Here is a 16,718-nt window from a genome sequence, read left to right as displayed (position 1 = left end):
CTTAACTGTTTACCTGGGCCAAGTGGTAGAGAAGGAATAAACTATTAATAAATATTCTACTTAGAAAGCAAAGAACTGATGGCGTGGCTTGGTTACTCTTCGGAGGAAAGGCCCTGGAATTCTGATTGGGAATGTGGAGAGCTAAGCAAAGCAGCCCACTGGAAGCAGTGGGGGATGCTCCTGGTCTCCTTCCGCTTATATCCGAGTTCTGAGAGGGGTAAGATGCACTCTCCAACACGGCACAGGGAACTGCTGCCTGCCGCTCTTGCTGTAGACTATGCTTTTCAGATCAGGGGAAGCAAATGGCTCAGCGTCCCCAGGACTCCGTTCAGAAAGCAGGGGGACAGAAGAGAAGCCCACTGCACCTTTCTGGGGGCACTCTTCCGTCACCCCAGGTGGAAGCATCCCAGACTAGGTATCTTTAAACATGACTGAAGCCACAGGAGGTAAAGGAGACAGACAGACCACGTACACACTCCAGATCCACCATCTTTCTTACCCTCCGTTAATGCCGACGAACTGGAGGTTCTTTTTCGCCCCGTTGGAGTCTCTGTTTCCGTCTTTCTTCTTCATGATGGACTTCAGCGTGCTTTCGTTATTTGTATATGCTGTGAAAAAGTGCATGGAGGTGATGAAAATCAGCATAACTCATACCCATACGTAGGAGCCCGGCTGGCTCAAGGGTTAAGTGCTCGGCTGCCAACTGAAAGGTTGGTGGTTTAAACCCACCCAGTGGCTCCAGGAGAGAAAGACCTGGCGATCTGTTCCTGTAAGGATTACAGCCTAGAAAACCCTAAGGGGCAGTTCTACTCTGTCACATGGGTTCGCTGTGAGTCTAAACTGACTCAGTGGCACCTAAAAACAACATACCCATAAAAGTTAAATCAACAGGTTATCTTTCTTCACATACAGTTTCCTTTTTTCTCATTCATCTAAATGTAGCTCTTGGCACGTATATAAAGAGAAACTTGCACAAATCCATTGGAAAGTGGTGTGGATGCAAAGAAAATAATTCAAAGTTCCATGAATAACTTTCTTGAAATGGAAAAAAAAATCCGTCAGTACTTCCAGACATAACAAAAGCAGTGACTACCAGCCTTGGTATCCGGCTTTACTGCTGATAAAGTGATGTTGTGCCTCACTCGATCCTCAAAAACCACTTAGGCATGAAGACAGGAAAGATTACTATTCTTTTTCTTCAGCTAAGATAACCCAGAACCTGGACCTGGGAAAACTTATCCCTGACAGACAGGGATTGTTAAACACTGTTTATTTCATAATGAGCAACATCAGATACGTTTTCTTAAGGGGATTCCACACCTTTAATTCTTTGTCGTTAGGTGCTCTGAGTCGGCCCCCGACTCATGGCGACCCCATGTGCAATGCTGCCCGGTCCTGCGCCACCCCATGATGAGCTGTGGATCAGACCGTTGTGATACATAGGATTTTCCTTGGCTGATTTTCAGAAGTAGATTGTCAGGCCTTCTTCCTAGTCTATCTTAGTCTAGAAGCTCTGCTGAAACCTGTTCGGCATGATAGCAACACACAAGCTTCCACTGGCAGACAGGTGGTGGCGGCATATGAGGCGCACTGGCCAGGAATCGAACCTGGTCTTCCGCATGGAAGATGAGAATTCTACCATTGAACATCACTGCCCACATTTTGTTTCTTTAGTAATCACTTAAAGATACTCTGGAACGCTGGTGGTGCACTAGTTAAGAGCTTGACTGCTAACCAAAAGGCTGGCAGTTCAAATCCACCAGTCGCTCCCAGAAAACCTATGGGGCAATTCTACTCTGTCCTACAGGGTCACTATGAGTTGGAATTGACTCGACGGCAACAAGTTTTTTAAAGACACTCTAGGCCTACCTTCCTGTTATGGATTGAATTGTGTCCCCCCAAAATGTGTATCAATTTGGCTAGGCCATGATTTCCAGCATTGTGTGATCGTCCACCATTTTGTTATCTGATGTTATTTTCCTATATGTTGTAAATCCTACCTCTATGATGTTAATGAAGCAGGACTCAATCTGCAAGATTAGGTTGTGTCTTAAGCCAATCTCTTTTGAAATATAAAAGAGAGAAGTGAGCAGAGAGACATGGGGACCTCGTACTACCAAGAGAGAAGCACTGGGAGCACAGTGCGTCCTTTGGACCTGGGGTCCCTGTGCCGAGAAGCTCCTAGACCAGGGGAAAACTGATGAGAAGGACCTTCCCCCAGAGCCAACAGAGAGAGAGACAGCCTTCCCCTGGAGCTGGTGCCCTGAATTTGGACTTCCACCCTCCTAGCCTGAGAGAATAAATTTCTCTTTGTTAAAGCCATCCACTCGTGGTATTTCTGTTATAGCAGCACTAGATGACTAAGACACTTCCCAACAACTGTGTAATCTTTCTTCCAAGTGAACTTAGAAGGCAAACTGGCCTTAAATTGGGAATGCTGGCCATGGGGCCCCAGCATCCTGATGCTAAGAAATGTTACCGTAGAGGCCAGCCGCAATCTGGTCGTCTGTCAGGTTCACTGGAGACAGTGCACTCTCCTGAGCGGGGAAGGCATCCTGGCCACCGATGGGCTTCCCTTCTGCGGCCCCGACCTCTTGCTCAGGCAGGGACATCTGGGTTCTCAATGGCGTTCCGGGCTGTAGGGCTCCATGCTTACAGGCATGCTCCAGGTTACTTCCTGTCAGGAACGAGAAGGGTGTTAGCAATGTGTGATGCTAACCCGCTGTCATCGATTCTGACTCCTATCCACCCTGAGGGACAGAGTAGGACAGCCCCGTAGGGTTTCCAAGGCTGTAATCTTTACCGGCATAGATCACCACATCTGTGATGCTAAGACTGAACAAAACGGGCTAAATGTTTTTTATAAAAGATGCCAGTAAACTCATTGTTTTCTCAAGTGCTTCCCTTGTGTGTTTTGTATCTGTATAAATGGCACAACTGTCCCAGCCACCCAAGCTTAAACCCACGAATCCTTCTTTGGCTCTCAACTGCTTCCTGTTATTACCACATCTGGACCTGCCGAGCCTTGTCAGACCAACTCACACCACCTCTTCTTTCCTCTCTGTTCTGGCCGTGACCGCCCAGCGCTGGCTCTCACTACCTCTCCTCCTGACTGCCCAGCTTCCTTCACCACAGCTGCTGAGTAATGCTGCCAGTCAGCTCTAATCCCACCTCTGAACGGCCAGTGGCCGTCGCCCTGACACCAACTCATGCACCCCGTGTGTGTCAGAGTATAACTGTGCCCCACAGGGTTTTTTTTTTCCTTGACTATGTATAGTTTTTTTTTAAAAAATAATATCGTATTGCTTTTTTGGTGAAAGTTTACACAGCAAATTAGGTTCCCATTTGACAATGTCTACACAAATTGTTCAGTGACATAGTTACATTTTTCACTATGTGTCAACATTCTCTTTAATTGTGTTCTGGTTGTCCTGTTCCCCTTAGGGTTTTGAGAAGCTGATTTTTCAGAAGTAGATCACCAGGCCTTTCTTCCGAGGCACCTCTGGGTGGACTCGAATGTCCAACCTTTTGGTTTGCAGGGGAACATGTGAACGGTTAGCATCACCCAGGGACTCCAATCCCATCATGCACCCAGCTTAAACAAAATCAGACAAAACCTGAACTCTCCCACCACTCAGGAAATGCAGCCCACATGCTCAGCCAGCCACCCAAACTGTCCTTACCCCGGCACCTGCTTCTCTCTCCAACCTTATTTCCCACTGCTCCTGCGGTCCTTCCTCAGCGGGACTGGGCTGATGCCCCAGTAAATGGACCGACTCCCTGTGTATGTGGGGCCCCTCATTTTCCTGAGAGAATGCCTTAGCTTCTTCTGTTCTCCTACCTGGATCGCCCTCCTCCCCACCCTCCCATGGCCAAGCTTTCTGCCACTCAGACTTCGAGGAAGGTAGCCCCCTTTGGAATGTACTGGCTTACAACCACCACAACAAAAAAAGAAAGTTAGGAAGAGGGAGGCAAACCATCCAAAGTGAGGCATTAGAGATCATCTAATGTTTCAACTCTCACATTCCCACCAAAGAACCCCAAAGGCCACAGAGCTGGACAAGAACGCATGGTTCCTCATTCTGGGTCTAGTACTATGTCCACAAGCAATAGCACCTAGCTCCCCCTCCCTCCTCTGTAGGGGTGGGCAGCTCCCCAGGTGACTGCACAAATGCATCTCCCTCCGACCCACACACAGATACACAAACACATACATGTATATATACACACACCATACACTTATATACACAGACATATACATACACACAGATACACAAAACACATACATAATATACACACACCATACACTTACATACACACATACATACACACACATACACATATATACGCACCATACACATACATACACGCACATACATTCACACACACACATACACACACATACATTCACGCACACACAAACACAAACACATACACATATACACCGCGCACACACACACACACACACACACATACACACACAGGACCAAATCCAGTCCTCCAAACATTCCTACTTGGGATCCTCTTCCATGCTTTGGACAGTGCTGGACAAGAGAAAGCCTTTAATAAACGCCTGTGTAGTTCACCTGGAAGCCGTGAGGACTCTGCTAAGGCTAACTGGTGAGGCCAAGAACAACATCAAACATTAAACTATCTCTCATTTGCTCAAGTCAGAGGGAATTTGTAATCTGGAGTCCCTGGGTGGTGCAAATGTTTAATGTGCTCGGCTGCTAACTGAAAGATTGAAAGTTCAAGTCCACCCAAAGGCACCTTAGAAGAAAGGCCTGGCAATCAACTTCCGAAAAACCAGCCATTGAAAATCCTGTAGAGTGCAGTTCTACTCTGACACCCGCGGGGGTGCCATAAGTTGGAGTCAGCGTGATGGTAAAATAACCAGAACATGTTTTTGTGGCTGATTCTGAATGGCCTATAAATGATTATCTGAACTTGGTAAACACCCACCTGTAGTTGTAGGCCACACACAGGCTGACACACATACCAGATATGACTCTGACATGTGACTGCTGTGTTTTCTCAAAACAGAGGAAAGGTGTAGCCAAGGGGGCCAAAAATCAATTGAAGTGGTCAACATAATTCAATGGTCTCAGCTCTGGCGGCCGTTTAGACTCTTCCTGAGCTGGGGGTGGGCCTTTAAAAAATACAGATACAATTAACTACCTGCAGATAAGGCCCAGGTGGCAGTGTTTTGTCAAAGCTCCCCAGGTGATTCTGATGTGCACCAGGATTGAGAACCACTGAATTAAATGAACCTATATAAAGCCTGACTGTTAAAAATAAGAGTTGACTCCACTCTGGTTTCAACCTATCCTCTTAGATCCACGTGAGTTCTTAGGAATTACTGGTGGTTTAATTAGCAGCCCTGGACCACTGGTGTTAGAAGTTCATGACGAACAGTAAATACTTACACAAACTATGGCCTCATCTACCCTGAGACCAGAAGAACTAGATGGTGCCCAGCTACCACTACCGACTGCTCTTATCAGGGCCACAACAGATGGACCCTGATAGAATGGGATAAAAATGTGGACTAGAACCTCAAATTTCTAAAAAGAAAAAAAAAAACCAAAAAAAACAAAAAAACACCAGACCAACTGGACTGGTTGAGACTGGAGGACTCCCCCAGACTACTGCTCTGAGATACTCTTCAAACCTCGAACCGAAACTAACCCGAGATCACCTTGTAGCTGAATAACCAATTGGCCCAAAATTAATGAGTATCACCCATAAGTATTGTGCTTCTTTAAAAATCACCTGTATGAGACCAAACAGACAGCGATTACTTTAAAACAAAGATGAGAATGTAAGGGGGCAGGGAAGTTAGATTAATGGAAAACAGAACAAACAGAAGGAAATAACGAGAATGTTCACACATTATGAAGAATGTAACCAATGTCACTGAACAACTTGTGTAAAAATTTTTTAACGGAAACCTAAACTGCTGTGTAAACCTTCACCAAAAACACAATATAAAAAAAAAAAAGAGTAAATGCTACCCATCCAAGATGGATAAAACAATAGGAGAACCACAAACCACCTTCAGAATTCTGGCACCCTTGCCTAGAAACTCACTTGGCCACCGGGGGCAATGGTTTCCACAGGCACACTGGGGTACTGGCGAACAGGGGAGCAGACAACTGTGAAAAGTCTTCAGTCATTAACTCAAACTTATAACTGCCATAAACGCCAATAGAGCGTGAGCCTCACTGTATGACTTGGCCAGATTAGTGATGAATAAAAGATGGCAAGTAACAGATATCTCAGTGTTCTGGAAATTACGAGCACCCTTGATGCATTAATTCTGACTCTAAGGGGCACTTATGTTCACATTTCACAACATATGGATAATTATAACAGATAAGGCAAACTATAATGAAAATTAACTTAAAAACTTTTTATGTCCTTGACTTTAGGAATGTCAGAAACAAACTGTTTTAAAAGAAAAATGATTCAGTAAATAACAGAGCTGGAAGAGCGTGAAGGAGCTCATCTTCTCCCATGTTCTTTGTGATGTTTATCCTTCTAGAATGGGTGGTGGTGTTGGGTGTCATCAAGTCGATTCCGACTCATAGCAACCCCACATGACAGAGTGGAATTGCCCCATAGGGTTTTCTGGGCTGTAATCTTTACAGGAGCCGACTGCCAGGTCTTCCTCCCGTGGGAGCGCCTGGTGGGTTTGAACCACTGATATTTCAGTTGGCAGCCGAGCACTTAACCATTGCATCCCAGGGCTCCTTAGAATGGGTGTTAGTTGTTGGTATACAGCAATGTGTTTCTAAATTTGTTAGAAAATTGATTTTTGAAAAGATATTTAAATGGATTTTAAAAGATGCTATGTTCCCATATTCCAATGTTCTGGCGTGCTGACTCAAGTTTTTGTTTCTTACGCCACGGGCTTTCTGAAAACACGGTTAGGAACAACGCGGCCAGTTAACTAACCATGTCACCATACCAAATTTTCAGTTAGGCATTCCAATTTGTTTTTTATAGAACACTTAACTTACTTGTCAAGAATAGGTAGGACGGCAATTTCCGATTCATCATGGAGGCTATGCAACCGTTTATAGATATTTTCCCAAAGTTTAGCTAAGAACTCTACAAGGACACTTCTGATTTTTCGTAAAGAAAGAGGGCTTATGCATAAATTCACCCTTTCAAGCCCAAATGTCGGCTGGGGGATAGACAGTAGAGATTTTCATGAAGGGTCGCTCCTTTTTTGGTACATAGAAAAGTATGGAGCTTTGATGGAGGAGAAAGGACAAACCCTTCCTGTTCCAGGCTCAACTCTCAGACTGCTGGAACGCCCATGTATGTGGCCACCAACATAGTCAAACCTGTTGCCAGTGAGTCAATTCCGACTCATAACGATCCCACAGGACAGAGCAGAACTGCCCCATAGGGTCACCTAGGCTGTCATCTTCAGGAAAGCAGGCTGCCACAGCTTTCTCCCGCTGAGCAGCTGGTGGGTTCAAACCACTGATCTTTCACTTAATAGCAGAGGGCTTAGCCACTGCGCCAGCAGTCAGCTAGCAGTCAACTTCAACTGGAAAAAGAAACTAAAATTTCTAGAGCTGCAGTTTAATCACTGCTTGGAACCCTGGTGGTACAATAGCAAAGCACTTGGCTGCTTACCAAAAAATTGCCTGTTCAAACCCACCCAGTGGCTCAGCAGGAGAAAAAGCTGATGATCTACTCCAGTAAAGATGACAGCCTAACAAATCCCATGGGGCAGTCTACTCTGTCCCGTGGGGTCACTATGCATCAGAATCTACCTGACGGCTCCTAACAACAGGGCCATTGTGATCTTTTCCTGGGAACGCAGCGGACAGTTGTCATAACGTCTTTAAGAGTGAGCTCTCATTTAGAAATTAAAATGCTACAGTGGACTGAGGATCAGGTTCTCCTTCACCACAACCCTGCTCACAGTTAATTATACATCCTCCCAAGGCCTGACCCAGAAAACCCACACTGACTGCCTGCTTAATGAGAGCTGGTGGAGTAGATGGCTCTGTGTTCTTCCAGAGACAGCGGAAGTCCTCCAATGCATCCCTAAGCTCACCTCCCAGACCTCCCAGAGCGTGAGGGCAGCTGCACTCTTCCCGCACTTTCTAGCTGCACTTTATCTGGTACCTAACACATACAGCCATGGGTTATCATTCACATCTCTGGAGTCCATGTCCCTGCTTTCCAACTGGATGCAAGTTCTTTAAGGTATAGACCACTTTACATTTCTCTCCATCATTACACCACACTTTGTATATTAAAACAAAACAAAACATTTGCAGTAAGGTTGACTCTGACTCATGGTGACCCCATGTGCATCAGAGAACTGTGCTCCACAGGGTTTTCAAGGGCTGACTTTTGGAAGTAGATTGCCAGACCTTTCTTACAAGGTACCTCTGAGTAGACTTAAACCTCCACCCCTTCAGTTCCCAGGGACACCACTTTGCATAAGTTACTGTGTGCTGCTGAGTTGATTCCGACTAATCTGACCATATGTGGCAGAGTAGAACAGCCCCATAGGGTTTTCTAGGCTGTAAGCTTTATAGGAGCAGATCACCAGGTCTTTTCTCCTACAGAGTGGCTGGTGGGTTTGAACCATACACCTTTAGGTTAGCAGATGAGAGCTTAACCATTGTGCCACCAGGGCTCCTTACTTCGCATATAAACCCGTTGCCATTGAGTCAATTTCAACTCATAGTGATTCTATAGGACTGAGTAGGACTGCCCCATAGGGTTTCCAAGGCCATGGTCTTTACAGAAGCAGACTGCCACATCTTTCTCCCAGAGGGGCTGGTGGGTTCAAACCTCTGACCTTGTGGTTAGCAGCTGAGAGCTTAACTACTGCATCACCATTAAATACATAGCTATCAACTGATAGGAATAAAAATGGGGACAGAGCAGACCTTAAACACCTTGATGGAGAGTGAAAGATTTGCTGCTCATTGTAGAATAATCAGCTGTAGCTGTCTTCCAACAGCAATGACTCCCTTCCTCCTTTATGACTGGGCATCTGTGAGCTCACAGCTGTTGCAGATCTCCATAGCTACCCAGTCCCAGGCTTCAGCTGAAACCAGCTGCGTACTTCAGGATTCGCTCCGAGCGAAAGGGACAAAGTCAGCCTGCAGCTCTTCCAGAGTGCGTGTGCATTTCAACTGTTCCCATTAGGAGCCCTGGTGGTGCAGTGGTTAAAGTGCTCAGCTGCTAACTGAAAGGTTGGCGGTTCAACCCCCCCAGCCGCTCCATGGGAGAAAGATGTGGCAGTCTGCTCCCATAAAGATTACAGCCTTGGAACCCTATGGGGTAGTTCTACTCTGTCCTACAGGGTCAGTATGACTCAGGATCGACTCCGACGGCAACGGGCTCAATGGGTAGTTCCCGTGTACAAGTGCCTGGGTGGTGCAAACGGTTACCAAACCCATCTGCTAACTGAAAGACTGGAAGTTCGTCCATCCCGAGGTGGCTTGGAAGAAAGGTCTGGCAATCTACATCAGAAAAATCAGCCACAGCTCTACCTGGACACACGTGCAGTCACCATGACTGGAATCAACTTGATGGCAACTGGTTTTAGTGGGTGCCCCTTTAAAAGGATAAAGCACTGAATTAAAAGCAAGGGTTTCAAACAAGTGCCAAGGGCTCGTAAAGGTGGTGGACAGACTTTAAGTCTTTGGAAGAAAAGATTTTCTCAGGGCTGAAGTCCTTTTCCCCAAGGTCTGTAACAGAGCTCCTAAATTCATAATTTTAAATTTTTCTGAGGGCCAGCCATCCCTTTTGAGACTGTGATGAAAGTTACGGGCTCTTTCTTCCCAAAACGCCCAAACACAAAAGGGTTCATAAAGTGATGGACCCCAGATTAAGAAGCCCTGCCCTAAGGCCGTTTATTCCAACAAGATTTCACTGACACAGAACTGGGCGAGCTCATTGGGAAGTGGTGGGTGGAGGCAGGAAACCTATTAATTTGGAAAAAGTTCCCAGGTGAATCTGATGGGTATCTGGGGAAGAGTTACTCTTACAGGATGCCATCAAGTAGAGTCCGACTCATAGTGATCCCACATGGCAGAGCAGAAATGCCTCGTAGGGGTTTCTAGGCTGTAATTCTTAAATAGACTGCCAAACGAACGAACAAATATGTCTTGGAGAAAATACATCCAGAATGCTCCTTAGAAGCAAGGATGGTGAGACTACGTCTCGTATACTTTAGACATGTTATCAGGAGGGATCAGTCCCTGGAGAAGGACACTATACTTGGTAAAGTAGAGGGTCAGCAAAAAAGAGGAAGACCCTCAATGAGACGGACTGACACAGTGGCTGCAACAAGGGGTTTGAGCATAACAACAACTGTGAGGATGGCACAGGACTGGGAAGATTTTCGTTCTGTTGTACGTGGGGTCACTACGAGTCGGAACTGACTCGATGGCACCTAACAACAAAATAACAACAACAACAATCCTTACACCAGCACACTGCCAGCTCTTTCTGCCCAGGAGCTACCATGTGGGTTTAAACCATCAACCTTTCAGGTAGCAGCTGAGTGCTTAACCACTACACCACCAGGGCTCCTTTTTTACAGGATAATCCTGTTGAAAGGGGCCCAAGGAGAAAAATCAAAGCCAGCCCTCTCACTTGCACCTCAGGAAACAGAAGCCCAGAACCTGCCTCTCTAAAGTGAACAAGTTACCTGTGCGGCCATTACCAGGAGTCCACGCACCTGACTTCCCCGTCAGTAGGACTTCCATTGCATGACGCCTTCCTAGACTGAAGCGTTCCGGAAACACTTTGTTTAGCATTATTCTGATGCTTTCCTAGCATTTATTTTTAAAAAATTGTGATTATAAAAACGGCTACTATGCCAAGTAACTGGTATATTATTTGAGCTAGCAGAAGACTCTAAGGGGTAATTTGTGAAGACTTTGCACAAGGCTTCCCTTTGGCTCAGGTCTCTGTCTGCAAACTTGCTTTCACAATTATGGGAATGACTTTAAGCTCATAAGCCTTTTTAACAAACCCAAGACAGCTGCGAGTGCAAACGTGGAAGCTGATTTAAAAAGCAGTTCTTTTGTTTGTGTTTAAGGGTAACAGATGCATTTCCTATAAATCATGGGGCAGGCAGTTAAATTCCACTGTTATAGATGGTTTTGTTTGTATGTGCTCAGAGACGTTTGTAAGTTACATATTTGTAACTACAAGTCATTTGTCTAGACTTCTCTCCTCCTCCCTTCTCTCCAGAAAGGGGGCGGGGGGAGGAAAGAAAAGAAACACTAACTTACTCCTTAAACTAATCCAATTGTTTTGCAGTAAAAAAAAAAGTATGTATTTTCTCCCTAAGGTTTTTGTTAGAACAGAAACTTATTAAGTCTTTATCCTATGAAAGAAAATAGTAAGTATATTAAACTCACATTACAAAAAAACCAAAAAAAGTTGCCCTCAAGCTGCTTCTGACTCATGGCGCCCCCGTGTGTGTCAGAGTAGAACTGTGTTCCACAGGATTTTCAATGGATGATTTTTCAGAAGTAAATTGCCAGGCCTTTCTTCTGAGGCGCCTCTGGGTGGATTCAGACGCCAACCTTTCGATTAGTAGCTGAGTACTTAAGCATTTGCGCCACCCACGGCTCCTAAGCTCACCCTGCCAAGAATTTAAAAACACTTTTTGGAACGTCTTTGGTCACCACCAAACTCCAGCTGTATCGATGCTGTGACACTGTCTCTCAAATCCTGGAAAAATGTCTGTGACATTTTATGTGGAAATAAATACATGTAGATTATGTAAGTTTTGATTCAATTTTTTGTTTGGGAAAAAAACATGTCTCTATAATACAGAGCCACACACAAGCACACGTGCACACGCCAAACACAGGTGAGGCATCAATGGCTGCGTGAAAGAGGCTTTTCCTTTTTATTTTATGCTCTTCTGAACCGTCCATCTGTTACAAGCACATACTCTAGTTATAATTTTTAGAAACTGAATAGCAGATTTAGGCATTGTGATGCTGTTAAAAATAACGCTCTTTCACATACTAAAGTAATACCATCCAACTTCAACCCTCGGGAAAAATAAACAGAATTCTATGGACTGAGCACTAACAGACTCCATTAAGGAGTCCCTGGGGGGCGCAAATGGTGAAGCATGTGACCACCAGCCGATATGCTGGCGGTTTGAACCCGCCCAAAGGCACCTCAGAAGAAAGGCCTGACAATCTGCTTCCAGAAGGTCACAGACTTGAAAATCCTCCGGGCCACAGTTCTACACTGCACACATGGGGTCGTCATGCGTCAGAATCCACTCAACAGCAACTAACAACAACACTTAATTAAATCTGACTTTGCTTTTCAGCTTTGATGCTGACTCTAAATGACTGAGTATCTACTCCATTTTGTGCTTTCTCATTTTTATCTATTTCTTTATCTTAATAACACTGTTAGCTGGGGAGGCATAATCTTTGGGGGGAGAACCATTTATCAAAATTCTGAAAAATTGGGATTGAAAACAAAGGACCGTTTGTACAAATTCTGTTTGGCCATTTGTTCTCTAGCTACATTTGCGCCTCTGAAGTTCTGGAAAGTCACAATGTGCCAGCCTTGGCTGAGCAGTTGTACTCTGCCGTTGACCACGCCGATTGCTTTATTCACATCGACTCACAGTCTCCACCACAGCCTGTGAGGAAACAGACACAATGAGCTTAAGTACCTTGTCCTGGTGCTACAGAAGGAATGTGAACCCATCCTTCTGGCTTTGGAGTCCCTGGGGGTGGTGCTAATGGTTATGGCTAACGTGCTTGGCTGCTAACTGAAAGGTTGGAGGTTCAAGTTCACCCAGAGGTGTCTTGGAGGAATGGCCAGGTCCTCGCGAAAAATTAGCCATTGAAAATCCTATGGAGCACAGATTTACTCTGACACACATGGGGTCACCATAAGTCGGAGTCGACTTAATGGCAAATGGTTTTATCTGGCTTGGGAGCCCACACTTAATGACTTCTTTATATTAAATTACTAAGTTATTTATATTAAACACGAGATTATTTATATGCTGTGTTTTGGTAGGTGTCAAATGCAAACTCCCTAACGTTTTATTTAGGGAAGAAATTAAGTTTGAAATTTCTATACGCCCTCTCCTCACTTATTAATGGTTAGGTTCCAAAGACCAGGTCATTATCAGAAAATGGAGGATGACTACATCACGACAGAACTGCCAAATTACATAATTACATAACTGCCAAGCCACTGAGACTCATGGCCCAGCCGAGTTCACATATAACCTGAACCATCACAGCCAGCGTTACTCCACTCACCTCGCACCTCGGCATTCGTTACTGCCAGACACACGTAGTTAATGCACCAAATAGTCGGATAGCAGATTTTTTACTATTGACATAAATGTGAAATGTCAGATAATGATTGCCACGGATTGAACTGTGTCCCCCCAAAATGTGTGTCTACTTGGCTAGGCCATGATTTCCAGTATTGTGTGACTGTCCACCATTTTGTCATCTGATGTGTTATAAATCCCACCGCTATGATGTTAATGAGGCAGGATTAGAGGCAGTTATGTTAATGAGGCAAAACTCAGTCTACAAGACTAGGCTGTGTCTTACATCAACCTCTTTTGAGATATATAAAACAGAAGCAAGCAGAGGCGTGGGGACCTCATACTACCAAGAAATAAGAGCCAGGAGAATAGCACATCCTTTGGAACCAGGGTCCCTGTGCAGAGAAACTCCTAGACTAGGGGAAGACTGATGACAAGGACCTTCCTCCAGAGCTGACAGAGAGAGAAAGCCTTCCCCTGGAGCTGGTGCCTGAATTTGGACTTCTAGCCTCCTAAACTGTGAAAGAATAAATTTCTCTTTGTGAAGCCATCAACTTGTGGTATTTCTGTTACAGCAGCACTAGATAACTAAGACACTGATGTAGTCTATAAGTGAGGAGAAAGTGTACTTGAGTACACCCTTCGGTACAGGAATGGATTTGAGCCTGCATATGAACAATATTCTATGTTATGTGGGGGCACAGCAATCTTGGTGCTTTCTCCACTCTGCACAGCTCCCAGGCATTGCCAGTCTACGCCTAAAACCCTGACTATATCAAGCTGCTTTCATTTTCAGCTCTTCTAACAAACACCAGAAAACAAAAATTTAAAACCCTGAGGAGAGTTCTTAACCTAGTTCCTGCCTCATGAGAACTTTAAAACATAATGACTGAAATAGAAATGTGATGTGAACTACAGAGATACTTCTGTTGAGTCATTTCTGCATGCTCTGAAAGGAGTGGCCGCTGTGGCTAAACTGTTGTTGTTTGCTGCAGCTGAGTCGGCCCTAACTCATGGCGACCCCGTGCACAACAGAACAAACACCCCCCAGACCTGCACCATCCCCATTATTGGTTCCTGGTTGGACCATTGTGATCTATGGGGTTTTCATTGGCTGATTTTTGAAAGTAGATCGCCATGCCTTTCTTCCTAGTCCATTTTAGTCTGGAAGCTCTGCTGAAACTTGTTCAGCATCATAGCAACAAACAAGCCTCCAATGACAGATGGCTGGTGGCTGCACAAGAGGTGCATTGCCCGGAAATCGAACCCAGGTCTCCCAATGGAAGGTGAGAATTTCACCACTGAACCACCAGTGCCTCGTGACTGAATTAGTGCTAGTAAAAATACGTATTCTTTTGTTCACAGATGCGGGAGGTCTCAGGCATTTAGCTGATTAATTAGGTGTACATTTGCAGGGTGTGAGGAATGTCAGGCAGGCTGGAAATAGACCCAAAAACCTTGTCACACAGCCACGTCAGGGTGTGCTACAGATTACTGCAATGTTACAGCTGAACGTTTTTGGCAGGAATGTGAAATAGAAACCCCAGTCTGGGGAGGCAGGAGGAAGGCTGGGAGGACAGCACTTTTAGGATGGATGAATCCCTGTGCATCTGGGCCTGGAGGTATTCAAGAATTTTATTTTGACTCCAACATCTGACATCATGATTTTCAAAAGGATGTAGAAGCAGACATATTATTAGTTACTTAAGTAAGACTTCGCTTCAGTCCACATGGCATTTTAATCCTGTTTATTCTCAGATGGGTCCCCGTACATTTACTAGAGCCCTTTGATTCTCAAAGGCCAGAACCTACACATCAGCTGCCGTGGCGTGTTTTCCTCCCATAATAAACGATCTATCCCCCCGCACACAGTTACTAAAAACTGATACGAATTCAGGTTTAAAGTGGAAACCTAGGAAGATATAAAAACAGTCTATTTCCGTCCATTTTAATCAGCACCCTCTCACACTACAAAGAGAAACAGGAAGACTTGGACATTCTGGTAACAGCTTACTGACACTTCAGTCTATACTGCATATATTCACATGAGATTATTTTAATGCACGCTAGTTATATGACACATTTGCATACATTTTTCAAGAAGCATTTGGCCAGAGTGGAAAGTGTGTGTGTGTGTGTGTGTGCGTGTGTGTGTGTGTGTGTGCGTGTGTGTGTATTTTTGGTAGGTTTCCCAAATCTCACAGCAGAGTTTCGCATGTTAACAAGAGAAACCACACTTGACAAGCTGCTACTGCCACCACCAATCAGAACAGACAGGAGCCGGTGCTTACAGAGGGCCAGTGATGAACACATGCCGTTCACACACAAGCTTGCGGCTGGGAGCTACTCACGCCTCCATTGTACAAGTGAAGTGTAAAGAAGGTGACGTCCCTGGTCACACTGCTTAGTGAGAGGCGGAGAGCCAGGACTGGAGACCAGCTGGTCTGCCTCCAGTCCTAGGGTGACCTTACACGTCACCATTCGAGACACAGTACAACCGATAACGAGGAAAGTGTAACTTTAGGGAGGCTCACTAGAGAAGATTAACTACATCATACAGTTTTCCCCACTACCCGTCTGTCAGTCTGTCATGCTGTGGTGGCTTGTGTGTTGCTGTGATGCTGGAAGCTATGCCACCAGTATGTCAAATACCAGCAGGGTCACCCACGGTGAACAGGTTTCAGCAGAACTTTCAGACTAAGATAGACTAGGAAGACCTGGTGATTCACTTCTGAAAATTAACCAATGAAAACTCTATGGGTCACAACAGAATACTGTCTGATGTAGTGCTGGGAGATGAGCCCCCTAGGTTGGAAGGCGCTCAACATCCACAGTGGCTGCCACAATGGACTTGAGTGTACCAACGACGGTGAAGGTGGCATAGGACTGGGCAATGTTTCGTCGTTCTGTTGTCCACCAGGTCGCTGTGAGTCAGAGCTCACTCAACGGCAACTAACAATACACCCAAACCAAACCCACAGCTGTTGAGTCAGTTCCGACTCCTAGCGACCCTACAGGACGGAGTAGAACTGCCTCATAGGGTTTCCAAGGCGGTAAATCTTTACAGAAGCAGACTGCCACATCTTTCTCCCTTGGAGCGGCTGGTGGGTTCAAACCGCTGACCTTTTGGTTAGCGGCCAAGAGCTTTAACCACTGTGCCACCAGGGCTTCTTGTTAACATAATAGGCACTTATATTTTTGTCTTTCTCATCCCTCCCCTTATTCACTGAGATTCCTGTTCACCCTTGCTTGTCTTTAAATTGAAGCTAATCAGTGAGACATTGTTAGCTTCAACAACAATAGTAGGTACAGTGTAGACTTTCTTTCAGGCAGTCCAGTATAACGTGAGCAACTCAGTAACCAGAAGACGCAGCATAAAGCAGCGTATCAAACCAGC

General features: G+C 45.2%; 1 protein-coding gene across 5 annotated transcripts in view; it reads right to left on the bottom strand.

Moving 5' to 3' along the window:
• KANK1 (KN motif and ankyrin repeat domains 1) overlaps positions 1-16,718 on the bottom strand; it is a 36,621-nt gene that overhangs the window by 16,964 nt on the left and 2,939 nt on the right. For 2 of the 5 annotated variants that reach the window (XM_004373465.2, XM_023728570.1), the window contains exons 2-3: positions 2,480-2,677; positions 500-608 (exon numbers count right to left, since the gene is read on the bottom strand). In XM_004373465.2, coding sequence (XP_004373522.1) covers positions 500-608; positions 2,480-2,677 — 307 coding nt within the window. Of the gene's footprint in view, positions 1-499; positions 609-2,479; positions 2,678-3,777; positions 3,781-7,650; positions 7,662-16,718 lie in introns of all 5 variants that reach the window. The other 3 variants (XM_023728569.1, XM_023728571.1, XM_004373466.2) reach the window with 2 other exon arrangements.

The sequence above is a fragment of the Trichechus manatus genome, unplaced genomic scaffold (assembly GCF_000243295.1).
Source record: "Trichechus manatus latirostris isolate Lorelei unplaced genomic scaffold, TriManLat1.0 scaffold00025, whole genome shotgun sequence".
NCBI lineage: Eukaryota > Metazoa > Chordata > Mammalia > Sirenia > Trichechidae > Trichechus > Trichechus manatus.
Note: the sequence above shows the minus strand (reverse complement) of the source record. Positions and strands in the feature narration are given on the sequence as shown.